The sequence below is a fragment of the Schistocerca americana genome, chromosome 1 (genome assembly GCF_021461395.2).
Source record: "Schistocerca americana isolate TAMUIC-IGC-003095 chromosome 1, iqSchAmer2.1, whole genome shotgun sequence".
In the NCBI taxonomy this organism is placed as follows: Eukaryota; Metazoa; Arthropoda; class Insecta; order Orthoptera; family Acrididae; genus Schistocerca; species Schistocerca americana.
The window spans coordinates 1,080,606,935-1,080,633,868 of NC_060119.1; the positions used below are offsets into that span (position 1 = coordinate 1,080,606,935).

General features: G+C 37.9%; 1 protein-coding gene across 1 annotated transcript; it reads left to right on the forward strand.

Annotated features, from left to right (window-relative positions):
- The first annotated feature begins 1,743 nt into the window (after positions 1–1,743).
- LOC124550126 (UDP-glycosyltransferase UGT5-like) lies at positions 1,744–25,395 on the forward strand. Its single transcript, XM_047125288.1, has 5 exons — positions 1,744–1,972; positions 2,075–2,667; positions 11,115–11,337; positions 12,916–13,135; positions 24,942–25,395. Exons 1-5 carry the CDS (start codon positions 1,813–1,815, stop codon positions 25,228–25,230), a joined length of 1,485 nt encoding a protein of 494 aa, XP_046981244.1. The 5' UTR covers positions 1,744–1,812; the 3' UTR covers positions 25,231–25,395.
- Positions 25,396–26,934: the final 1,539 nt, after the last annotated feature.

Consider the following 26,934-nt stretch of genomic DNA (forward strand, 5'->3'; position numbering starts at 1 on the left):
TAAAGATAACAGAAGTATTCAGCAATGATATAAATATGGCTTTTGGAACAGACAAATGTAAGAAAAATAGCATAGTCAAGGGAAAACACAGTAAACAAGAAGATTACATATTGGATAACCACAGCGACTGCTTAGAAGCGATGGGAAAAACAGATGGCTATAAATATCTAGGATACAGACAAAAAATAGGAATAGATAATACAAATATTAAAGAAGAACTAAAAGAAAAATATAGACAAAGACTAACAAAAACACTGAAAACAGAATTGACAGCAAGAAACAAGACAAAAGCTATAAATACTTATGCTATACCAATATTGACCTACTCATTTGGAGTAGTGAAATGGAGTAACACAGACCTAGAAGCACTCAATACACTTACACGATCACAATGCCACAAATATAGAATACATCACATACATTCAGCAACTGAAAGATTCACATTAAGCAGAAAGGAAGGAGGAAGGGGATTTATCGACATAAAAAAACCTACATTATGGACAGTTAGACAATTTAAGAAAATTCTTTATAGAACGAGCAGAAACTAGCAAAATACACAAAGCAATTACTCATATAAATACATCGGCTACACCACTGCAATTTCATAACCACTTCTACAACCCTTTAGATCACATAACATCAACAGATACGAAGAAAGTAAACTGGAAAAAGAAAACACTACATGGCAAGCATCCATATCATCTAACACAGCCACACATCGATCAAGACGCATCCAACACATGGCTAAGAAAAGGCAATATATACAGTGAGACGGAAGGATTCATGATTGCAATACAGGATCAAACAATAAACACCAGATATTACAGCAAGCATATTATTAAAGATCCCAGTACCACAACAGATAAATGCAAACTTTGCAAACAACAAATAGAAACAGTAGATCACATCACAAGCGGATGTACGATACTAGCAAATACAGAATACCCCAGAAGACATGACAATGTAGCAAAAATAATACATCAACAGCTTGCCTTACAACATAAACTTATAAAACAACATGTTCCCACATACAAGTATGCACCACAAAATGTACTGGAGAACGATGAATACAAATTATACTGGAACAGAACCATTATAACAGATAAAACAACACCACATAACAAAACTGACATCATACTCACCAATAAAAAGAAGAAATTAACGCAACTAATCAAAATATCCATACCCAATACAACAAATATACAAAAGAAAACAGGAGAAAAAATTGAAAAATACATCCAACTGGCTGAGGAAGTCAAGGACATGTGGCATCAGGATAAAGTTGACATTATACCAATTATACTATCAACTACAGGAGTCATACCACACAATATCCACCAGTACATCAATGCAATACAGCTACATCCAAACTTATATATACAACTACAGAAATCTGTAATTATTGACACTTGTTCAATTACCCGAAAGTTCCTAAATGCAATGCAACATATACCGTACAGTTAAAAGGAAGTCACGCTTGATCAAGGTCCGCGTCACCTTCCATTTTTAACCAGACATATCGTCTGAGACAAGAAAGAAATAATAATAATAAAACTATCTGTAAATGTTCAGCATATAAATGCATTTACAAATTAATTTGCAATGTTAATGTAAAATGACTCATTGCACATCATTACAATTTACCATACAAATGACCCATGGAATATGAAACTAAATGGTTAAAAACTAAATAGCTAACATACACAAAGATTTTATTGTGTTTTTGCTTTTATGTTACAGAGATTCTGGCAGTGTATACTTTTGCTAACTGGAGTTATCACACAGTGCCAGGGAGCTAACATTCTGTCAGTTATGTCAGTTCCAAGCAAGAGCCACATGGTCTTTTTGTCACCACTGCTTCATGAACTAGCACAGAGAGGACATAATTTGACTGTGATTAGTCCATTCCCACAGTCTCCCCCGGTCAAGAACATAAGAGATATTAAATTGAACGTCACAATGGACAGTTTCCGTAAGTAAACCAGTGTTAATATAAAGTATATATACATAGTAGAATAAAACTCATATCTGATGTACAGCATTACCTATTATTGCCTCACTTTATTATTTACAGGAAAAGAGAGAAACATGTCCCTGTTTGAAATGGGTGAAGTTAACCCATTTATTTTACTTCTCTTCTCTAGCACCATTGGAAGTTCAATGTGCAAGAATGCTATCAGTACACCAGAAGTACAAGATCTAATAACATCCAATAATCAGAAGTTCGATCTCCTCATAGCTGGAGTTTTCACAGAGTGTTTTCTTGGATTGGCTCACAAGCATAATGCCAGTATTATACAACAAATTCCTAATACTCTAGCATTTGTGATGGGTGATGCAGTTGGCAATCCTGCTGCATATGCCTACATTCCTGACATAATGCTTGATATTCCTGTGAATATGAATTTTTTACAACGGACATTAAACAGTGTGTATGGGCTCCTTGTTGAATTACTGCGATTCTTTGTTTATGTGCCCAATCAACAAGAAATTATGTTGTCATATTCTAAGAATATTGATAATTTACCATCTGTTGAGAAATTGTTCAAAAGCAGTTCCCTGGTTCTCATCAACAACCATGAAAGCATAGGCCTTTCCAGGCCACTAACACCAAATACAATTCAAGTTGGAGGAATGCATATTAAACCTGCAAAAGATCTTCCAAAGGTGAATATAAGATCGATATCCAACTAAAGCAATTTTGCATGCAATATCCAACTAAAGCAATCTTGCATTTCCTGTTTGATTGATTTAATACTGAAATTTTTGTATGTCTCTTGAAAATAAAAGTATATATTCGGTAAACAGTTGGCCTCGAAATCCAAAACTTTATTTTATTGCTTATGTTACATATTCATAGTTGAAAATTTCATTTTTAATGCCAAAGCTGTATTTTACTTCTGAAAGTATACAGAAATGGGAATTTTGAGTCAATGCCCACATTAGAGGACACAGTATTTCCCTGTGTGGGACTCTACAGAAATAACAGTGGAAAATTGAAAAAAAAGTGAATATTTAGCCAAAGTTACTTAGGGTCCAACAGACAGATCCATTGTAAAGTTGTATGAGAAGTAGTAGTGTGCTGTAAGTAGCCTCTGTTGTCACAGATGTAGGTAACTATTTTCTTGGAAAAATAAAAGTGTAGTCATATAAATATATACCCTGACTCATTCTACACCCCTCAAGGTCTTTTTCTTGATAGGATCTACAGAACATGAAGAATGAATATATGCACACTTGGCAGCACAAATAGTAAAAGTGGCCAAATTTTGAATTGCCCACCATGTTACATAGGCACCAGTTACTCTACAAAGTGCACAGTGCTGCTCATAAAAGAAAAGGTCGCTCGTAACTGCATGTGTTACTGGGATATTTGTGCCTTATTGACACTCAGCACAGAGCATGCACCCTCCAAAAACCCACGGAAAGTTTGTTCAGATGGGGAAAATGGATTTGAAGTCAAAATCATGAGGTGGAGTCAAGGACAGAATAATAGTAAGAGGTACCTGAATATTGCCATGCTTAATGTATGACTTCATACTTTGGTGGCATAGTTGAGAGACTAATAAGCAAGTCTAGAATAGCAGTCTTTGAGTTGAATCCCACTTTCAACAATTATTCCTTGTTTTACTGCATTGATTTGTTTGATCTATGTAAAACATGAAATTTACACAACAAACAGCTCACAGTTCTTAACAAGATTCATTTGATGCTTAGAAGGTCACAGCATGTGACTTCTTTACCACTTAATATCTCTTCCAAATGCCTTCCACGTCCAGAACATCTGCGTCCTGCGAGGAAGTAAGTTTTTGATATGACTACTAAATCTTTCATTTTCTGGCATCCCACCCCAGGAAGTTAGCGCACTGTTGCAAAGCTCTTTGGAGTCAGTATGTCTGAGAGTGGTAAGACTTGTAGCATCAGTGTGGTGTCTTGGAGAGGTGAAGGTAGGGCCCAATCTGGCTTCAATCACTTGACTGAGACCTTTGTGGTTTTGTATGCTCTCTCTGGTGTGATTGCCTCGTCACAGCATTGAGCAGGGGTTTGTGTACAGTGGATGGAGTGGTGATTTTATGTGATCAGTTCAGAGCCTGATGTGAGTACAATTGTCCAAATCTTTGTGGACAAAAATGGGATGTTCACTATGGTGCAAAGCAGGTGGGCCTCAGATCTTGGCCGCAGGCCTCAGAGCTGTTCCATCAACTCTGCAGACAGTAACGGTGTAGGTGTGAGGTAGTCTGCCAGAATGTGTAACGGCTTCACATACATCATTTCTGCCAACAGTACTCTGATGTCTGACTGGTACACTGTGCAAAGGTGTAAAAGAATGAAGGGAAAGGCCTCTGACCATTATGCGCAGTGGCACAAGAGAGCCATTGTTAGTGTCTCATGCCTTCTTTCTAACATTACATTGCTGGTGGGACTATAGGTTGTCATATGATGATGCCGGATGCAGAAAAAATGGGTAATTCTTGGAACAAAATGGATCTGATTTGCTGGCACTGTTCTGTAGCAATGTGGAGGTGGCAACCAACTCCTGCTATCCAGGTAGCAATGAAGGTGTTTGTTATTGTCTCAGCAGGAATATCTATGGAGGTTGCAGCTTCTGCCCATCAAATACACCTGTCCACTACTGTGAAAAGGTGTCTGTAGCCAATCATAGTTGGAAGCAGCCTTACGAGATCACTGTTTACATGGGTGCATCTGGCTCGAGAGCCTTGAAATGGCCTAATGTTGGCAAGTACACATTATCTAAATTTGCATTGCTGGCACTGGCTACATGACCATGCCCATGCATTGGCATCTTTTTAATTAATAGCCACACAAAACAGTCAGTCAGTAACTTGAGAGTCATATTTGCTGTTTGCTAGTGCAGAGTTTGAACACTATTGACAGTTGCTTTACAGATTTCTGGCACACTGTGAACTTTGCTACTAGGATATGTAAATGCTCTGAGACTGCTATTGATAATATATATTTGTAGACAGATCTAGGGAAAAAGAGTCATATCACATAACCAATAGTAAATGTGCTGTCTGATCATGACATGCAGCATCTTATGTTAAATGTTGAAACTTGTCAGGATAAAAAATCTATTAAATCTGAGTACAGGAGGGTAATAAATAAGTCAAAAATTGCGAAATTCAGGAAATTGCTCAAATATATGAACTGGATAGATGTTTGTAATACTTATGACTCAAATGGAAAATACAAAGCATTCATTAATAAAGGTCGCTCCACTTTTGAAAATTGTTTTCTCCTAAAGGTAACTCAAATCACACAGAAGTCAAAAAATAAACCATGGATTACACAAGGAATAAAGATATCATGTGGGACAAAAAGGAGACTGTATCTACTATCTAGGAATAGCTCTGCTGTTAGAAATGTAATGAATTACAAATAATACAGCAAAATATTGAATCAAGTAATCTAGAAATCGAAGCAGCTTTATTGTGTGAAAAAGATAATTACATCTGGCATCAAAATAAAAACTGCATGGGATATGGTGAAGACAGAGACAGGTGGGACCAAAAAGGTAGAGGAACAGATAACTTTAAAAATAAATGAGTCTTTGGTAAAAAGTACAGGTAGTGTTGCAAACCTCTTGAACACGTACTTCATTTCTGTTACTGACAGCTTGGGGTTATCGGGTTTGGTGAACAGTGCAATGGAGTACCTGAGATAAGTCTTCAAAAATAACTTCAATAAAATGCAAATAACACTAACATCTCCCATAGAAGTAGCATCCATCATAAATCCTTAAGATCTAAGTATTCCAACGGGTATGATAACATATCAACAAAGTTAATCAAATAGTGCTCATGAAAGTTGAGTTCTATCTTAAGTTATTTGTGTAATCAAACTCTTATCAGTGGAACACTTCCAGATTGGCTAAAATATGCTGAAGTTAAGCCTCTTTACAAGAAGGGGGATAAAGAGATACCATCAAACCACCGACCAAGTTCACTTCTGCCAGCTTTCTCAAAAATATTTGAAAGGATTGTGTTAAAGTGTCTCCTTAAGCATCTGACTGCAAATAATATATTGTCCAAGTCACAGTTTGGATTTCTTAAGGGTTCTGATATAGAGAAAGCTATTTACACTTACAGTGAGAATGTACTTAATTCATTAGATAATAAATTAGAGGCTACTGGCATTTTCTGTGACCTGTGAAAAGCCTTTGACTGTATGAACCACAGCATTCTCTCAGTGGTGTACCTTAGGTATGTGGCGCCCCTAGCAAGAATTTAAAATGGTGACATCTAAAGAATCCCCCAGGAAGCAAAAAATGCACCCCTTTATCAATACAGAAAGACTGATATTTTCCCTTGTTCCAAGAAAATTAATGAGACCAGTAATATTAACAACGAATCTTGTTTATAGGTGTATGTGATAATTGTTATTAAATAGGTCTAATATGTCTAATATGACTTTCTGGGTACTTTCAGGTAATATTTTGCAACTGTTGCCATAAGGTAATATAACAAGTAAATAATATTTACTTGCCATGAATATAGAGTATATTTTTACTTGTCCAATTAAACAAGAAATATGTCAACTGGATCTGACCACAATCACACTTTATGCATTCGCAGGAAGATGAAGATGTCAAAACTGGTTTGCAAGGTTATGTGCTCTTGTGCTTTGATAAAAAAGTTCATGGAGTAAGGAGGTTCAGCTTGGGTAATATATATTAGCTGAGCACTGCAAAAAAATTAAGAATAAATTAGTAGTAGTAGTAGTAGTAGTAGTAGTAGTAGTATATTAGCTGAGCACTGCAAAAAATCAAGAATAAATTAGTAGTAGTAGTAGTAGTAGTAGTAGTATTTTGCAAAAGTTTATCTGAAAAGATAATACCAACCGCGGCGCACATTCTGTTTTGAGGAGACTGCACATCTACACCATAGTCTGCATTTCTTGGACTGATCACTTGGAGTGACCTGAGGAAAGTGCCTCCCAGTAAAGCGAAGAGGATTCTTGTCATCAGACAGTCTTCCTTTACTATCTCTTCTCCATTCTGCAGCAAATTTTTCCACAATTTCTAGTACCAGACTGGCCGCGGCGCAGAATTATTTTTTCAGAGGGCGGCGTGGCGCTCTGTCACATCATCGTCGGCGGCCTTTGGAATTTGCGCCACCCCTTGCTCTTGCGCCCCTGGCGGGGGCCACTCCTGCCAACCCCTAGGTACACCCCTGCATTCTCTTAAGTAAATTAGAATATTATGGTGCCACCGGCAGTGCTGCAAAATGGTTTGAGTCTTATCTATCTAACAGGAAGCAAAGGGTGTTATTGTGAAATACCTGTGCAGTAAGCAGTCAGTTTTCATGTGACTGGAAATTAATTACATGTGGTGTTCCTCAGGGTTCCATGTTGAGTCCATTGGTTTTCTTGTGTACATTAATGACCTCTCATCTGTTGCATTGCCGGATGCTAAATTTGCTTTGTTTGCAGATGATACAAACATTGCAATAAGTAGCAAGTCAAGTAGAGATTTAGAAATAGCCGCTAATTAAATTTCCACTGACATTAATAAGTGCTTTAAAGCTAATTCACTGTCATTAAACTTTGAGAAGACCCACTATATGCAGTTCAGAACCTGTAAGAGATTTCCTTCCCGTATGTGAAGCAGCATATGAAGATATGCAGATAGTAGAGGTGTCAACCTGGGATTACAACTCGATAATAAATTCAGGGCATACCACAGAATTGCTTAAGCACCTAAACAATTCTGTATTTGCAGTGAGAATGATTTCAGATGTAGGAGATATAAATATAAAAAACTTGCATATTTTGCTTACTTTCATTCTATTATGTCATATGGGATCATATTCTGGGACAACTCATCAAACTGAGCAAAAGTTTTTAGGGAGCAAAAGTGTGTGATAAGAATCATATGTGGTGTAAATTCAAGACCATCATTAAGAAATCTGTTCAAGGAACTTGGTATTCTAGCCACTGCTTCTCAGTATATTTATTCCTTAATGAAATTTTTTGCAAGTAATACGTCTCTGTTTCGAACCAATAGCTCAATACATAGTATCAATACTAGGAATAAGAGCAATCTACATAAAGACCTAAAATCATTTACATTGGTCCAAAAGAGGTCCTCTATTCAGGAACACACATTTTGAATAAATTGCCAGCAACCATTAAAAACTTAGTTTCAGATAATCATGGTTTTTTGATAGGCAACTCTTTCTACTCTACAGATGAATATCTTAACAGGGACTGTTAAGCCAGCTTGAATAAAAATGTCTTTTAGATTTCAGTTTTGACAGCACTTGGTCACAACAGTCAAGATCAGGTATTTTATGTATGATAACTTTATTAATAGTGCATAACAATGTTTCATTCTGACAGTGTGTTAATTCTGTAAATATTAGCTGTTCCAGTTTACCGCATTGTATTCACCTGTTTTGACAATCTCCTGACAATGATCAGGGTAGTAAGTATTATATTCAAATGTTTTTATGTCATACTTTCTGACAAGTTCAGCAGCCACGAGAATCATCTCATTTTTTGGGTCCATGGAACGAAAACTGAATCTAATCTAATCTAATCTAATCTAAGGGCCTTGGCTTCCACCAAGAGACATATCACCATCACATTAACTTGGTTCCTGACCATAGGATTTGGGCAAGTCACAGTCCTGTGAAGGGTCAGCCAGTAAATGCTGTAGTTATGGATTGCAGTCTGAGCAGTGGTGAGTTCTTTGTAGTGTATGGTATTTGCCAAATCACAGATGCACAAAAAGTAATGAACCACAATCTTTTTTCTCCTTTTATATGGTGCACACATCCATCATAAACTAATAGACAAACTCTGTGTGTCTGAACTGCTGGGGTACACGTGCAAAGGGTGTAATTACCAATCTCCAGGATGTCACAAGGCACTGCAGTTATTTGGTTGTACACTTTGTGGCAGTGTATGATACTTAAAACTTTTGGACCGGCTAATGCACATCTAAAATCTTGAATGTGTGGTGTAGGGTAACTGTCCAGGTCTTCTCCTGGCATTTAAAGCATGAAAAACACCACAGGGGTGCCATTAGGCACATTTCTTGAGAATGAGGTACGAAGGTGAAGACCATGGGCTCTCAAAATGATGAATTATCCCAGCTTGGACCATTTATTCAAATATGGCCTCTGTTTCTGTTAGGTGCTCTAGGGCAATTATGTGTGTGTGCTGTTAAATGGGTTAACTAGATGTGGTATTGATATGATGCACATTTCTGTGCTGTGCTGGTGTCTGTAAATTGGTTAAAGCATTCTTTGCAGTTTATCATGGTGTTGTCTATTGTAATGACTCTGATCAGTGTGGGGAGGAATAAATACTGGTCAGATAAATACAGTCATACCACACACCAGTCATGAGAAAGGTGGAAGTAATTCTTCACATGCAGCAGTTCCATTGAAACACTGTTTATTACACTGCAATTGGCTCATTTTCACAATATAAACACACACACTTTAGTACTTTGTTTATTCATATACTCCCAAACTGTTTCATTATATCTTGGCACTCCAGCAACAATGACCATTTAGCACACTAGCCACTACTCATCTTTCCTCAAAGAATATACAAGGGCAAAGATACCCAGTAAGGCAAGCATATCGTACACTATTCTTTGTACTGTGCTGTAGGCTGAGCACTCCTTTGTACCAGTTACTGTGTTGTCGACGACTGTGGTCTGCAGTCATCCTCTCCTCTAAACCACCATTAATGCATAATGCCCACGTAAATCAGCACCTAATAAGGGCTCAATGGTGTTAACAAATACAAGTTTAACTGTAAAGGGTGTGGCAAGACCTAAGTTGGTAGTCAGTACTTTGTGGTTGCATATTGTGACTGCTGAGTTTATCGCCTTCAGGCACAAATGTTTATCCGATTTACTGTCAGGCGCACACCACTGATGTCAAACATGAAGGTCATGTCTATACACCTGCCTGATATTTGTTGTTTGTTGCAGCACAGTGGGTTGTGCTGACACCCATAGTGTTTGTGGAGCTTCTGTAGACACTATACTGCTGCCGTTGGTATGCTGTCTGTTGTGATGCAGTTTGTTTACTGTTGTGTGATGATGTTCCACTATTTAATTATCTTCCATCTGTAGCTGATGGCCCTCTAACCAGTTACAAAGACTGCCACATGACATTCATTCAGCTATAGTGGCAACCAGCACAAGTTTCCCTCTTAAGTGCTTATGTAGCTAATAACAGTATAGTTCATTTGCAGAAAGGTTGTTGTATTTTCTTGGAATAGCACTAGAATACTGACAGAATGAATTCTCTCTTAGTACATTGTGTTTATTATGAATATTAGATCTAGTTTCTAATCCAGTTTGCAATGCTCCACAGAAACTGCAGGTGCATCAGCAGAACCTGTAAAGAAAGAGTAATTTATGGTCATAGGGACTCCTCACTGTGGGCCCAAATAGTGAATCTGGACAGCTCTCACAGTGGATCTGTGAAATAGTATCAACCATGGTGCAGGGTCATCCACAGCACCCCATGTCCTATAGAATCCATTCCACCTGAAAACTGACTTCGTGATTAATAAAATGAGAAGATGATGTAACTGAATTGGAGGCTCGCCAGTGATCTCGTGATGATGACTGTATTTTATTGCTCCTTCTCTTTACAATTCAATACCAACCACTTTCCATACATGTACACAATCTGATTCAACATTCCTGGAGTAACGCAAATACACTGTGACTAGTATATTTACAACAGGTATACAATCTTTGTTCAACTACTGTCAGCCAATACAGGTAATTACCACAATAATTCTTCTTCTATGTGTTTTCAGCGTAACCCAGGAAAATGGCATGATACATATTATTTGCGTCAGTACTGTGTTAGACTTCGACTCTGGCTGTGATTTTCCATTTCCAGTTTTATGTGCTGTCAAGTTTACATTTGAACGAATGAATGTACTCATTTCACTGTATGTGTTTTGTTAAACTTCATGAATCATAGGTTATTTATTGTATTAGTAATTATGAAACTTTATTTGCAAGGAAAATTAGGTGTTGTATCAAAAGAAAGAATATATAGTATTTGTCAGCCAGTAATACAGGTTTTAGTAATGTTCACTTTTTGATGTTGCAGGACCTTAAAACAATTTTGGATAATTCAAAAGAAGGAGTTATATTCTTCAGTTTGGGAACAAATGTTCAAGCCTCTGAAATGCCAAATGACAAGTTCATTGCCTTTATGAAAGCTTTCTCAAAACTGAAGCAAGAAGTACTGTGGAAATGGGATCAAGATACTATGGTTGGGAAGCCAAATAATGTACATCTTGGGAAATGGTTTCCCCAAAATGATATTTTGGGTAATATACTTAATTTTTGGTCTGAGATTGTCTTATCCTGTCATCATTAAGCAATGAACTTAAATCATTTAAGAATAATGATTTTTTTGTTAGTTAATAGTTAGTATTGAAAGAAGATGTTTGGTATACCATAGACTCAATTTATATTTCTTGCCTCATTCTAGAATCCTGAACATTATCTGTGTCCTTATATTTACAATACCCAAATTTTATCTGTGCCTTGTCTTTGTAACATAAATAAGGGTTTCTTCTCACTCCATTTACGTAACAAATTGATTAGGTATATTTTTTCTGTGTTAGCTATTACTGCTCTAATTTGATCGACAGTTGAATAAAACGGAAAATTCACTCATTGAAACTGCAACTGAAAGCTAGGTTAGTGTATGTATTTTTTTGTGTGTCTCATGACAGTACTAAAATATCACATTATGAAGATAAGTACTGGCCACCTGTTTTGTCTCATAATTTTATATTCACTTTATCAATGAGAATGATACACAAAGGGCTAAAGAACAGTTGTAGATATTATTCTCAAAACAAATCCTTCGAAGTTTTAGGTGTGTTTTCCTACAGTATGTGCAAGTTCAGACTTCTCAGCATTTGAAACACCAACCACAGCAAAGCAAAGTAGACAGTGATAATTAATTTTGCTTTTATTTATGTGTGCTTGGTGCCTGCTGTTTGTCTGATTGCTGACTGGACATGTTCCCAACTAATAGAACTTTAATAAATTTTGAGCCATATAGATGTTTTATAAGGGATCTCTTTCGTTGACAGAATTCACTTACCCAGTATTTATTAATAAATCACTGCTTGTCGTGCGCTTGATCTAAAATGAGAATTTGTTGTCTTCATGTCAGATTCTAATACATTAGTGTGACATGACTGAGTCCAGTTGAAATTAATTAATTCTATATCCAAAGATTACTACTTTTTAATATTTTGTGAAGTTCAAAACGTTTCTTTGGTTTGTCAAAAACTGTTTACCTTTTCACATGGTTGGTTTTAGCCCAGATCTAACTGATTGTTGCTACAATATTGACTGAATATCACTTGTTAAGGATATAAAATCATCCAAAAAAAGTCTGTACACATAATAAATACCCTATTCTATCAGTTACCAATGGTACGGACAGTAATAGCACTGTTATAGTTTCCTGGGGCAGACCTGATTTTACTCCTGTGGCTGTAGAGGGCTGTCCATCCAGGATTTCTTGCTGCATTCTGCCTCTCAAGAATTTTTCTATCTAGTTACAAGGCTTGCTAGATATCATGTAGCAAAGTATTTTGTTTAACATTTGTCAACTTACAGTTTTATATGGGTCTTGCGAATCAAGTTTACCTGGCTCCTTCTGCCCATTTCCCTTAGAATACCATGTTTATAGAAAGAATGATTTAGGTTTTGAAATATGTCCTAGTTACTATTGGGGAGGTCACCTTGTTATGCGAGTATCACTATGTTTGAACTCTTATGTCTTTTTAACCCCCCCCCCCCCCCCCTCTCTCTCACTGTCTGTGTGTGTGCTTTCTAAGATATATGGGGGAAAAATGTCAATAATGTTATTTTATTTTGTACAGGACATAAAAATGTTGTGTTGTTTATATCACATGGTGGCTTACTGAGTCTTCAAGAAGCTGTCTACCATGGAGTTCCAGTTGTAGGAATACCACTATTTGGTGATCAGAAAGTGAATTTGATTCGAGCTGAGGACAAAGGATATGCAGTTAAATTACTATTCCACAATGTAACAGAAGAGTCATTACTGTGGGCAATCAATGAAGTTTTAACTCAGCAAAAGTAAGTTAATTCATTCATTTCTATTAGCATGTCCATCATTACCATTCTGTTCAGTGCTAAGCTAGGGCAGTTTATTTGGTTATTTATAGAGGGAAGTAAATATTCACCTGAAGTGATAGACAGTTATTTAGATCATCAAAGATTTCACAATTGGAAAGTAAGCACTTTTTTAATAATGATATTTATATTATAAATAATGACTTTTAGAGTTTGATCCCTGACCAGTCTAAGAATTTGTTCTGTAAGATAAATCATTTATTCTTCTGGGTATGGTTTCTATGGGAGAGAAAACGCCAAGTTACATTGTGACTTAGCTTTCATATTACAAGTACCCCAGGTTGAAGGTGAAGGCTTATAAACCCCAGTAGGACCAGGCATAGAAAAGTACTTTGCTATTGAAACGAACCTTTGGGTGAATGACTAATTTTACAGTTTTATTCCTATGTTTGTACGATTGCAGGCACTGAGACCTAAACTTAAGTGGAAACTGGATAATAATAAAATTAGTGAACTGAAATGCATTTTCGGGGTTATTGTCAATAGTTTTTTTAATGAAAGATTTGCTTAAGATGTGAGGTCATGCTGAAAAGTAATGCCTCTGATGATTTTTTAGTGTGATAGCTCTTAAAGATTTTTAAATAAAACAAATGTTATTAACATTCTACATCTTTATTCTTCACATCTAGCTATTTGCAGCCCTCTGTTAGTAGAGGACCTTGAATTGTAGCATGTACAGGGTGACAGTTATAGAACTACCTGAAATAAAATTGTCATAACTGCTGAATGGTTTGCGTTAGGACATTCAGATTGCATGGTTGGCTGTGGGTATGATGGGAATTAGTGTGCACTGTGTGGTTTGGTTTAGTGACGAAGCCCACTTTCATCTGGATGGGTTCCTCAATAAGCATAATTGGCGCATATGGGGGAATGAGAATCACCCTCAAAGGGTGACTGTGTGGTGTGCAGTGTCCAGTTATGGAATAATTAATGTGCTATTCCTTGATGGTGCGGTGACTACCGAACAGTACGTGATAGAACACTTGCCCGTGGAAGGCAAAGGTCCCGAGTTTGGGTCTCGGTCCAGCACACGGTTTTAATCTGCCAGGAAGTTTCAGTACATGAAGATTTTGGAAGATGATTTCATCCCCATTATCCAAATTGACCCTGATTTTGACAAGATGTGGTTCATGCAAGATGGTTCTTGACCACATTGAAGCAGGAGAGTGTTTGATGTCCTGAAGGAGCATTTTGGGGACTGCATTCTGGCTCTGGGGTATGCAGAGGCCATTGGTATGGGCCTTGATTGGCCACCATATTCTCCAGACCTGAACACATGCCTCTTTTGTGGGGCTATATTAAAGACAAGGTATACAGCAATAACCTCAACACCATTACTAAGGTGAAAATAGCCATTCAGGAGGTCTTCGACAGCATCGGTATTCCGACACTTCAGCGGGTCATGCAGAACTTTGCTATTCATCTGTGTCACAAAATCACCAATAATGGCAGGCATATTGGCCATGCCACAACCTAAATCCAAAAATGTGTAGTGATGTTTACATGTTGAATAAAGTGTGTGTGTAATATAGTTTTCAGCTATTTTTTTTTTTTTTTCCTTCCCCCATATAGTTCAATAAATGTCACCCTGTACATGGCGGTGTAACTTCATTGTATTGGTGGATGAGAAACAGTGTGTTGTAATCAAGTTTTGAATGTGAAGAGTTCATCCACATATTAAACGCCACTTCCTTCAGCATGACAGCGCCAGACCACACATGAGCATTGCAACATCTCCAATAATCCAACACCTTGGGTTCACTAGCATCAGTCACACTCCATACAGCCCTGACTTGGCCCCATCCGATTTTCTTCTGTTTCCATAAATTAAAAAACACCTTCGAGGACATCACTTTCATAGTGATGAAGCGGTGCAAGCACAGATGAGGTTGTGGCTCTGTCAATAGAGCCACAGTTTCTACAGTTATGGTATCAACAAACTGGTTTCTCCTTTGGCAAAATGTGTTCATTGCCAGAGTGGCTGTTTTGGGAACAAATCACAAGGATACAGAATGTGTCTAATTGCACATACAATAAAAGATACAATGTAAATAAAGTATAAAGTTAAAAATATTGACTCAATTAACAGAAAGTTGTGTAACACTGAGAAAGAATTAGTAAATATACAGGAATCAAATTTTAGCTAAGTATTAAAATCAATAAATAAATGCAGTAACACCAAAACAGGATTTTTGAATGTCTGTGATAATGCTCAAATAGGTATTTGTAAAACAGTTTTAAGTTTAGTGATGGTATTCGTTTTCTCTCTCAAATTCATTGACCATATAAAAAGATTTCTGTAATAGGTACTCTTTCAGAATTTGTTTAAATTTTGGCAGTTGTTTGTGAAGGCATTTGATATGCATTGGGGGTACATAAAACAGCTTAATGATGGAGTAATAAACTCCTTTTTTAAGCCAATTTAGACATTTCAGTTCAGTGTGCAAACTACTTTGGTTCTAGAATGAGATTTTCACTCTGCAGCAGAGTGTGCACTGATATGAAACTTCCTGGCAGACTGAAACTGTGTGCCGGATCGAGACTCGAACTCCGGACCTTTGACTTTCATAGGCAACTGCTCAACCATCTGAGCTACCCGATTACGACTCACGCCCCCATCCTCACAGCATTACTTCCACCAGTACCTCGTCTCCTGCTTCCCAAACTTCACAGAAGCTCTACTGTGAACCTTGTAGAACTAGGACTCCTGGAAGAAAGGATATTGCGGAGACATGGCTTTGCCACAGCCTAGGGGATGTTTCCAGAATGAGATTTTCACTCTGCAGTGGAGTGTGTGCTGATACGAAACTTCCTGGCAGATTAAAACTGTGTGCCGGACCGAGACTTGAACTCAGGACCTTTGCCTTTCGCAGGCAAGTGCTCTACCATCTGAGCTACCCAAGCATGACTCACGCCCCTTCCTCACAGCTTTACTTCTGCCAGTACCCCGTCTCCTACTTTCTAAACTTCACAGAAGCTCTCCTGCCAGTCTTTCTTCCAGGAGTGCTAGTTCTGCAAGGTTCGCAGGAAAGCTTCTGTGAAGTTTGGAAAGTAGGAGACAAGGTACTGGTGGAAGCAAAACTGTGAGGATTGGGGCGTGAGTCGTGCTTGGGTAGCTCAGTTGGTAGAGCACTTGCCCGCGAAAGGCAAAGGTCTCGAGTCTCGGTCCGGCACACAGTTTTAATCTGCCAGGAAGTTTCATATCAGCGCACACTCTGCTGCAGAGTGAAAATCTCGTTCAGGACTGATCCACCAGGCTGTGGCTAAGCCATGTTTCCGGAATATCCTTTTTTCTAGGAGTGCTGGTTCTGCAAGGTTCGCAGGAGAGCTTCTGTGAAGTTTGGGAAGTAGGAGACGAGGTACTGGCGGAAGTAAAGCTGTGAGGATGGGGTGTGAGTCTTGCTTGGGTAGCTCAGATGGTAGAGCACTTGCCTGCGAAAAGCAAAGGTCCTGAGTTCGAGTCTCAGTCCGGCACACAGTTTTAATCTGCCAGGAAGTTACTTTGGGTCTTGTGTTGTAGTCATGATATTCACTGTTATTTTTTACAGGGAAAGGTTATTAGAGACAAAGGACAAGAGGAAAACTTATGCTTTGAGAAGATGGTAGGGATCCTCCTCTTTTGAAACACGTACTTGCAAGCGTGTCTTTGATGGACAAGACTAATTATTCTGATAACTTATTTTTGTGCAGTGAAATTTTTTTTCAGGCTGTTGGTTCCCCCAGAATATAACAGCATGTGACATTAATGAATGAAAGTGACTATTTCAGCCACAGATGCAATAACTTGTAGAGCAAATATTGCTGAGCTACGTCTCTTAAAAATATGAAGAATGTGGGTTGACCAATTACATTTGCTGTCCATATATTCACCCAGGAAGTTTGTATCCTCAGCTGTTTGTTTTGGTTGATCTCTACACTTTATATTAATTACTTCAAGATTTATTTGTGGTGTATGAAACTGTTGTAACGTCAAGTTGAACACTCATATTTCAAAGACGACACAATACATGTAAGTCACAGAGCAAGTAGACAAAGTGAGACATGTGTACATGGTAACAGTCAAATAAGCACTGAGTCCAAGTCTAGCGGCCACTGGCTGGCTGGCCGCTTAGATGGCGCGGCTGCTGCATCGCTGGCAGGCAGCGCCGCATGTAGAGGATGCGTGTAACTCCTCGGCGACACTTCTAAAGATCGGCGAGTCACAACAGAAACCTCAAATAATGGGTTATATCTGTATTGAGTGAGAGACCATTTGAGAAAAACCAATTTAAAAATGCAGTGAAATCTTTGTTCATAGTTTGTTAAAGGTTGTTGCCAGACAATTCATTAATGAGAATTGTAGTGTCATCTGCAAAACAAGTAAATGTATCTTCGTATCGGAACAAAGAGGGAGGTCATTAATGAAAATTAGAAATAGCAGTGGAAGTAAAACAGCCTTGTGGCACTCCACATTTTAAGGTTCCCCACTCAGATGAGGCAGGTTCTCTGGATGAACCATTCAGCATTACAGTCTGCTTTTGGTCCTTAAGGTATTACTGAAGCCCCAAACCAACAGCACCACCTAAACCATAATATTCTGCCTTTTTCAAAAGAATTTGATGGTTTACACAGTCAAATGCCTTTGAGAGATCACAGAAAATACCTACAGGAGACATTGTTTTGTTAATGAATTCCAGGTCTTGATTGTGAGAAGAGAATATTGCTTATTCAGTAAAAAAAAAAAAAAAAAAAAAAAAAAAAAAAAAAAGGTCCTAAAGTGACTATTGATGAGGATATTATGGCAGTTGAGATGATCAACAATCAATCTGTGCGTAAGTTTTTCAAGAATTTTTGAAAAGACAGTTAAAAAGGAGGTTGGATAGTAGATTGTAACATCATTTTTATCACCTTTTAAGAGTGATATCACTGCAGCCAGTTTTAGTCTATCAGGGACAACTCCTTCTTGGAGAGATGTGTTGAATTTGTTGCTTAAAACTAGACTTAAATAACTATGAAAATAATCAATTTTTGACAATATAATGTAATCAGATGGATAAAAATCTACTCGATAGTATAACCTTCATTTATCTGTGTGTTTTTATGTCACTGCTTGGTGAGTAGATTTTTATCTATCCTATTACATTATAATGTTATGATATAATAGAGGGAAACATTCCACGGGGGATAAATGTATCTAAAAACAAAGATTCTGGAACTTACCAAACGAAAGCGTTGGTGCGTTGATAGAAACAATAGAAACAATAACAATAACAAACACACACACACACACACACACACACACATATTTCAAGCTTTCACAACCCACGGTTGCTTCATCAGGAAAGAGGGAAGGAGAGGGAAAGACGAAAGGATGTGGGTTTTACGGGAGAGGGTAAGGAGTCATTCCAATCCCGGGAGCGGAAAGGTAAGTCTTTCCGCTCCCAGGATTGGAATGACTCCTTACCCTCTCCCTTAAAACCCACATCCTTTCATCTTTCCCTCTCCTTCCCTCTTTCCTGATGAAGCAACCGTGGGTTGCGAAAGCTTGAAATTTGTGTGTGTTTGTTATTGTTATTGTTTCTATCAATGCACCAACACTTTCGTTTGGTAAGTTACAGGATCTTAGTTTTTAGATACCTATTACATTATAAGACTGAACCTTTTATTTTTTAATGACTTACTTATCCTTTTACTCTCATTTAATGTAATAAAAGGTAAGGATATCTGTGGGGTTCTGATGCTGATAACTTTCTGTAAAGAGACAGTACTTTGTCCACAGGTCCTTTACAGCCTGCCTTTCCTTCTGCTGTTAAAAAATGTTTGTTCAATATTTCTGCAACCATTTCAACTTTCTTTGTAATATCACCACCTTGTTTAATTTCTATCTGTGTCATGTTTCCTGTTTTTCTTCCAGTTTCCTTCTTTATTGCGTCTCAAATTGTTTTTATATTATTTTTTTATTTATAAATTTCAGTTTTTGTTCACATACTCTTAGATTTATTTATTACATTCTTTAGAGTGCTATAGTGCTGCTGTTTCTTTCAGTCATACAAGTTGTGAAAGAACTATATAGTACAGTATCCTCTTTGTTCTGCAGGATGTTTTCATTCCTGCAGTGAGCCATGTCTTCTCATCAGTGATTACATAGTAGTTTCTAACATTTTTTTTTTTTAATGTTAACTTCAGAGTGAAAAATGAGTTCATTTTAAAATGTATTATGCTTTTTATTTACATCTGTTTCGCTGTAAACTGGACTCCAGTCTATCTGTTGCATGCTCTTGTTAAAATTTTTAAGGTTCTCAAAATTTATCATCCTAAAATATTTCCAAGAATGATCAGAACTGTTGCACAGATTGAGGTCAGTGAGTGTAAGTAATTGGTCATCATTGTAAGAAAGGTCATTTACAATTGGACCTACACTGATGCTGTTGACTCTTGACTTATCGGTAAATGTACTGTCAATCAAACTTTGACATTTATTAGTAACCCTAATTGGAAAATCTACCAGTGGCATCAGGCTAAGAGATTCAACTAATTGTTCTAAACCTACTTTTCTATTGCTCTCATTTGGAAAACATATATTAAAATCACCTGTAATTGTTGTTAGTTTTAAGTTAGAAAGATCTGCTAATGATATTTTCATGGTTACTAATAAATGGTTTAAAGCCAACTCACTGACATTAAACTTCAAAAAGACTCACTATATGCAATTCAGAACCTGTAAGAGGTTTCCACTCAGCATATGCATAAAGTATGAAGAAGAGCAGATAGAAGAGGTTGACAGTCTTAAATTCCTGGGATTACAACTTGATAATAAATTCAGTTGGGAGGAGCACACCACAGAACTGCAGAAACGTCTTAACAAATCTGTATTTGCAATTAAAGTGTTAGCTGACATAGGCAACATAAAAATGAAAAAGCTTGCATACTTTGCCTACTTTCGTTCCATAATGTCATAATGTATAATATTTTGGGGTAACTCTTCAAGTCAAACAAAAGTTTTCAGAGTCCAAAAGCGTGTAATACGTATTATTTGTGGAGTAAATCCACGGACGTCCTATAGAAACCTCTTCAAAGAATTGGGTACACTAACTACTGCCTCTCAGTATATTTACTCCTTACTGAAATTTGTCCTAAATAATATATATCTTTTTTCCAAACATACAGCTCAGTTCATACATACAATACCAGGAACAAAAATGATCTGCACAAGGACTTAATAGCACTTACTTTAGTTAAAAAAGGGGTCCACTACTCAGTAACACTCACCTTCAATAATTTGCCAGCAAACATTAAAAATTTAGTTACAAACAAAGATCAGTTTAAAAGGAGCCTGAAAGACTTACTAGTGGCCAACTCCTTCTACTCCATTGACAAATTTTTTAATAGACTTACTAGTGGCCAACTCCTCCTTCTCCATTGACTGAGGGCCTTGAGGCAATAGGCTCATTGTTAACTGTTTCGTGTATATTTTCAGCTTGACATGAAGAATAAAGATGTAGAATGTTAATAACATTTATTTTATTTAAAAAGTTTTAAGAGTGTTCTCATAAAAAATTCAGAGGCATTACTTTTCAGTGTGCTGTTGTGTTAAGTACTAAGAGTCATAAATTTTTCCTCTTCTACAGCAAAGAATGTGGAAAGGGAGGGAAGAACAACTACTAATAGAATAATAAAAATAAGTTTCTAAGAGTTTATGAAGAGTCGCCCATGTAAATTTTTTTGACACATTTGTGGTAATGTGTCCTCTTCAGCAATCATAGATATTACTATAATTGAGCAGCAGGTGACTTTGAGCAGCCAATGATGCAGTAATGAGATGATTTTCCTTGATCACTCGAGTTACTAGCAGTCAGAATATAAGCAAATTGTACTTATGAGAGAAAACGCCATTGTCCAGAGTAAATAGATGCAAACACACAGATAATTACACTTACGTTCACAAAACAAAAAAAGTGCTTGTACCCAATGGCACCCCACACCATAAGGCACTGAGTTGGCACTGTACGTCTTGTGCAAATGCTGTCACTGTGATGTCACTTCTCCTGTCTGCGGCAAACCAAAATGTGGTCATAATTTCAAATAAACAAGAACACTACCTGGTGCCATTCTTGTCCCCAGTGACATCATTCCATACACCAGTGCCGTCTAGTATGTTTCTACACATTTGTCAAAGATAGGTAGGGAACTGGATGAGACGAACGTAATCTGTGCTATATTAAAGAGTGACATTCACCCCTGATAATGTATGATGTGTTACAATGTACCACCATACCAAATTCAGGAATTGTTCTGGACCACTCTAGAACATCCTCTCTACAGTCTGCACTTATCGACCTGTGATTTTCATGTGTTTGGGTGAATAAAGGAAGCAGACAGAGGACACAGGTTTATGATGATGGCACTGTCGAAGTGTTCTTGTGCAACTGGCTGCTGTAGTAGCCACATTCATTTTATGAAAATTTCATCAAGAAACTACCTATCCACTGGAAAAACTGGGTCTCCTATTCATGAGACTACATAGAAAATAAGTTTGTTTGTACATGTTTTCCTGAAGCTTAAATAAACGTATAAAAACATTTCTGGTTTCTATGTGAGTAACTATCATAGTCTGACTTCTTTTGTTTTCAGTCACTTCTTTACAATAAAATGAAAATACTTTCAATAAAATACTGCTGAAATTCTTACACAACAGAACTTAAAACATAAATGAGCTGTGTGGCATATGTTTTTAATAAGTTTTGACCTTTATCTGAAATCTTGAATCTGATTGCAAATTTTAAGTTTTGTTTTAAATTAATTAAAAATTGTACAAACTCATAGAATGGAAAATTGTACAACTGATTTTAAATAAAAAATTGAAAATTGTCTCATTGTAAACTACTTTGTTGTATTGCAGCACATAAAATATTGGTTACTAGGTTGTTGAATATGTATTATTTACATAGCTGTGTAAAGGAAAGTTATAATAAATTTCTATATCTGAACTACTTGTGGTATGAAGGAAAATGACTGGAGAGGTTTAGGGAAAGGGGTACAGTTCAGAAAAATCACCCAGAACCCCAGGTCAGGGGAGACTTACCAGATGGGCTGAGAAGGAAAGACAGATAGTTGGGAACTGCACTGGATAAGATTTGAAAACCTAACAGCTTAATTGTGGAAAACACAGTAACATGCAAGACAGAGATTACTAATAAAACACTGTGCATAGGTTAATAGGAGTGAAAAGGTAAGTGCATTGTATATAACAGAGGTGGGAGGGTGGATGGCGAAAAATAGACAGGTCAGAAAATGAAAGGCATACAAAACTAAAATGTAGTGAAGAAAGGACTAGTTACTGTGAAGAAATGCTGAGATGGAAGGAATTAATGTAAATTAAGGCCAAGTGAGTGGCAAGAACCAAGGTCATATTGTAGTGCTAGTTCCCACCTGCGAAGTTCTGAGAAACTGGTGTCTGGGGGAAGAATAGGTCATGACTGTCATGTTGCACAGTATGCTCTGCAACAGGATAACATGTTACGCTATTGCAGAGCATACACACCATGTAGAGCCTTCCCCCAGACACGTTTCTCAGAACTCCACAGGTGGAAACTAGCACTACAACATGTTCTTCGTTCTCACCACCCACTTGGCCTTAATTATCTCAGTTCCATCCATCTCAGCATTTCTTCACGGTAACTACTCCTTTCTTCACTCCATTTTAGCTTCGTACACTTTTCGTTTTCTGATCTATTTTTTGCCGTCTCTCCCCCCCCCCCCCCCCCCCCCCCCTCTGCCATGTCGGTTACATACAATTTATTTAGCTTTCCACTCTTATTTACTCTTGTATGATGTTTTAGTAGTAATCTCTATCTTGAATCTTACCGTGTCTTCCACGTTTAAGCTCTCAGGTTTTCAAATCTCCTCTGGTGCAGTCCCCAATTATCAGTCATCCTTCTCAGCCCATCTGGTAAGTCTCCCTTGACCCAGGGTTATGGGTGACTTTTCTGAACTGTACCCCTTTCCCTAAACCCCTCTAGTCCTTTCCCTTCACCCCTCTTCCTTCCCCTTCAACTCTTCTACCAGAAGAAATGCCACTGGCTCCAAAAGCTTGTAAAAGTTAAACCCTTTTGTGTGAGTTCCCCTGGTGCCGCTTGGTGAGTAGATTTTTTAGCTATCCATTTACACAATATAGTCAATATTTGATTATTATTGTTGTTATTGTACACAGAGTTACTCAGAATGTCTTTCAGTTCACTTTTGTATGTGCAAAATTAATTATACTTCTGCAGAACTATTATAAAGGGGGAGGAAGTGAGGCTTATTCCATACTGATTTGTACTGCCTGTATTACGTGTTCTGTGATAAGGAGCATGAGTGCTCTCGTCATGAATCACCCCTCTGAAAATTGGAGAAAAGTGGGTACATAGGACTCTTATAGAAGTACTTGGCATGAAGATTTCAGTCTTCACCCTGTGTTTCTGCAAGTAAAGAATGATTGCACAGAATGACTTGAACTGTGGTGGAAATTGAGCTTTTTGTCACTTCTGTGCAGTGTGTCAGTTCTAAGCAGTATTGGGTAGATTATCATACTGAAAGCACATATTACTACTTGCAAACTGCACCAGCAACAAAGCTGAGAGAACTCTCTGCACTGTTATATATTTGGCTATACGACAGTGTATCTGTGGATTTATAGCAGCATGTCTGTATGAGAATTATTTGGTATTGACTATTTTTGTGGCCAGTTGAAAGCACTTAAGTGTCCAATATGAATGCCACAAAAATATAACCTAGGAATTCTCTTGTGTAAAAGAAGTAGGTGCTTACATGTTAAAAAAAGTGAGTGAGAAATGATTTTATTAAGTTGTCACAAGTGATCAGCATTATCTTTTGAATTCGTGACACAAACACAACAGCCTTAAAACATAAGAAATGTAGAGAAATTACTGGCTGTGTGAGCCAGAGGTGATCACATTATGTACTCAGTGTCACTTCATACAGTTAAAACCATGGGCTTGGCCTGGATGATGATGATGATGATGATGATGATGAAGGCAATCTGACAATGTTCATTCTCCTTGGAGCTTCCACAAATGGATATGTATGTCATGCTGTTACACACAAATCTGGGGCTCTTTGGGACAGCACTTGTGGTCACCATACTGACAGTCTGGGGTGCTCCATGAATCATCGCACTGTCCTTGTGAACACTTGTCTTGCTGGAAAAAAGTCCATTCACTAACTGAAGGTATGTGACATGACTGTTTGATCCTGCACAGCTGAGCAAACTATGTCCTTGTCGTCTTGGGTGCAGTCACATGGGAACATTGCATGGTGTTGAGTATGGCCCTCCTGAACCCATCTATTCCACATGACAATCAATGTATCTTGACCAACATGAGCAGTAACACAGGTAAATGATAAACCACTATCTAGCCGCTGTTGAATTGTAGCATGTGCTCATCAACATTTCTCATTCTTACATGAGGCGTAACACACTCTCCACACAAACAACATTAAAATGTGATTTCTGAATTAAATGCCTGCTGCATAATCTTTCCTTGTATATGGAATGTACACGCCATTTCTCCTACCTACTTTCCATGGCTTTGTTGAAATGTTAATCATTTGTATGTAGTGCAGTTCATCCCAATCTGTTGTTTCTTCCTTTCAGCCGTCATGGTATTAAAATTTCAGTGGCTAGCCACGTGCATTACCCTTTCGGTACAAAGGTCAGTGTGTCTCAAGATGTGAACTTCATGCAGCTTGAACTTTTATGACGTTTCAGGTACCGGCAGCGTGCAGCAGAGCTGTCGCAACTGTTCCATGACCAGCCCCAGCAGCCTCTGGAGCGCGCCATCTTCTGGACTGAGTATGTGCTGCGGCACGGTGGTGCAACACACTTGCGCAGTGCAGCACTGGACCTCTACTGGTGGCAGCTGGCATTGCTTGATGTTGCAGCAGCCGTTGCAGTCTGCATGCTGGTACCAGTGTTGCTCTGCCTCTTTGTGGTTCGCAGGTGCCGCCGAAGGCATGCTACACCAGAAGTCCGTGCCGAGTCAAAGAAAAAACGGTGATGATGTCAACGCTTTGAGACCACAAGGCACTGCATACTGAGTTCAGTGGGATAGATCAGTTGCATGCCACATGACCTGACTTTCCCTTCACTGCAGTTGTGTAAATATAATCAAAACATATTGTCTGTATGCCTCACCATGCTAAGATAGCAATTTTGTGACACAGTGTTACACGCTGAGGATGGATTGGTAAGCTGAATGTAAAACATAATAAATATTTTTATCAAAAAGTACCCTTTTTCATTATCTCCATCAATATGCACTTCAAAAGATGTCTTTTGTGAACATTAATAAAAGGTTCATAGCCAGTTTGTTGTCACTAACTTTGAACAGATGCACTACATGTAGTTGAGAGCTTGTGAAAGGTTTCCTCTCCGGAAATGTCTAAGATACAGCTAAAATGGTTGATGGTGATAGTCCTGGGATTACAACCTGATAATAAATTCAGTTGGAAGGAGCATAACACCAGACTGGTGAAGCACCTACACAAATTATTATTTACAATGTGGATGTTGTCGGGCAAAGTGATATAAAAATAAAAAGAAGCCAGCATACTTTGCTTACTTTAACAAAATCAGAAATGCCACCATTTTTGATCTTTAGAGTGTAAAAGGAGGCCTCTGTGACTGTGGATAGTATTAATATGTCTTCCTCCAACATGCTAGACGTCTTGCAGCTATTAGGGAGGGAGACCAACTGATGAAAGCTTTGGTTTGTAGTTACTACTAGAGAAGATACTATCATCACACCTTAGCAAAGGATCTGGCAGAGAACCCAAAATACTTCTGGCTGTATGTAAAATTACTAAGTGGATCTAAGGCTTCCATTAAGTCCCTTGTTGACCAGTCTGATGTGGCAGCTGAAGTTAGCAAAATGAATGCCAGGGTTTTAAATTTCATGTTCAAGAAATCGTTCACGCATGAGAACCATACAAATATACCATCATTTGACCATCGGACAGACTCATATATGGACGACATAGAAATAAGCATACCTGGCATAGAGAAGCAACTTAAAGATTTGAAATCAAATAAATCACCAGGTCTGGATGGAGTCCCAGTTCGATTTTACATAGAGTGCTCAACGGCATTGGCTCCGTACCTAGCTTGCATTTATCATGAATCTCTCACCCAGCACAAAGTCCCAAGTGACTGGGAAAAAGTGCAGGTGACTCCAACGTATAAGAAAGATAAAAGAATGGACCCACAAAACTACAGACCAATAACCTGAACTTCTGTTTGCTGCAGAATCCTTGAACACATTCTCAGTTCGAATATAATGAACTTTCTTAAGACTAAGCAGCTTATATCCATGAATTAGCATGGTTTTAGAAAGTGTCACTTGGGTGAAACTCAGCTTGCCCTTTTCTCACGTGATACATTGAGAACTACGGATGAAGGGCAACAGACAGATTACATACTTCTAGATCTCCAGAAAGCGTCTGACATGGTGCCCCATTGCAGGCCATTAACGAATGTATGAGCACATAGAATAAGTTCACAGATACGGGAGTGGCTCGAAGACTTCTTAAATAATAGAAGCCAGTATGCTGCCCTCAATGGTGAGTATTCATCAGAGACAACGGTATCGTCAGGAGTGCCCCAAGGAAGTGTAATAGGACCACTGTTGTTCTCTCTCTATATATAAATGATTTGGCAGGCAGTGTGGGCAGCAGTCTGTGGTTGTTTTCTGATGCCGTGATGC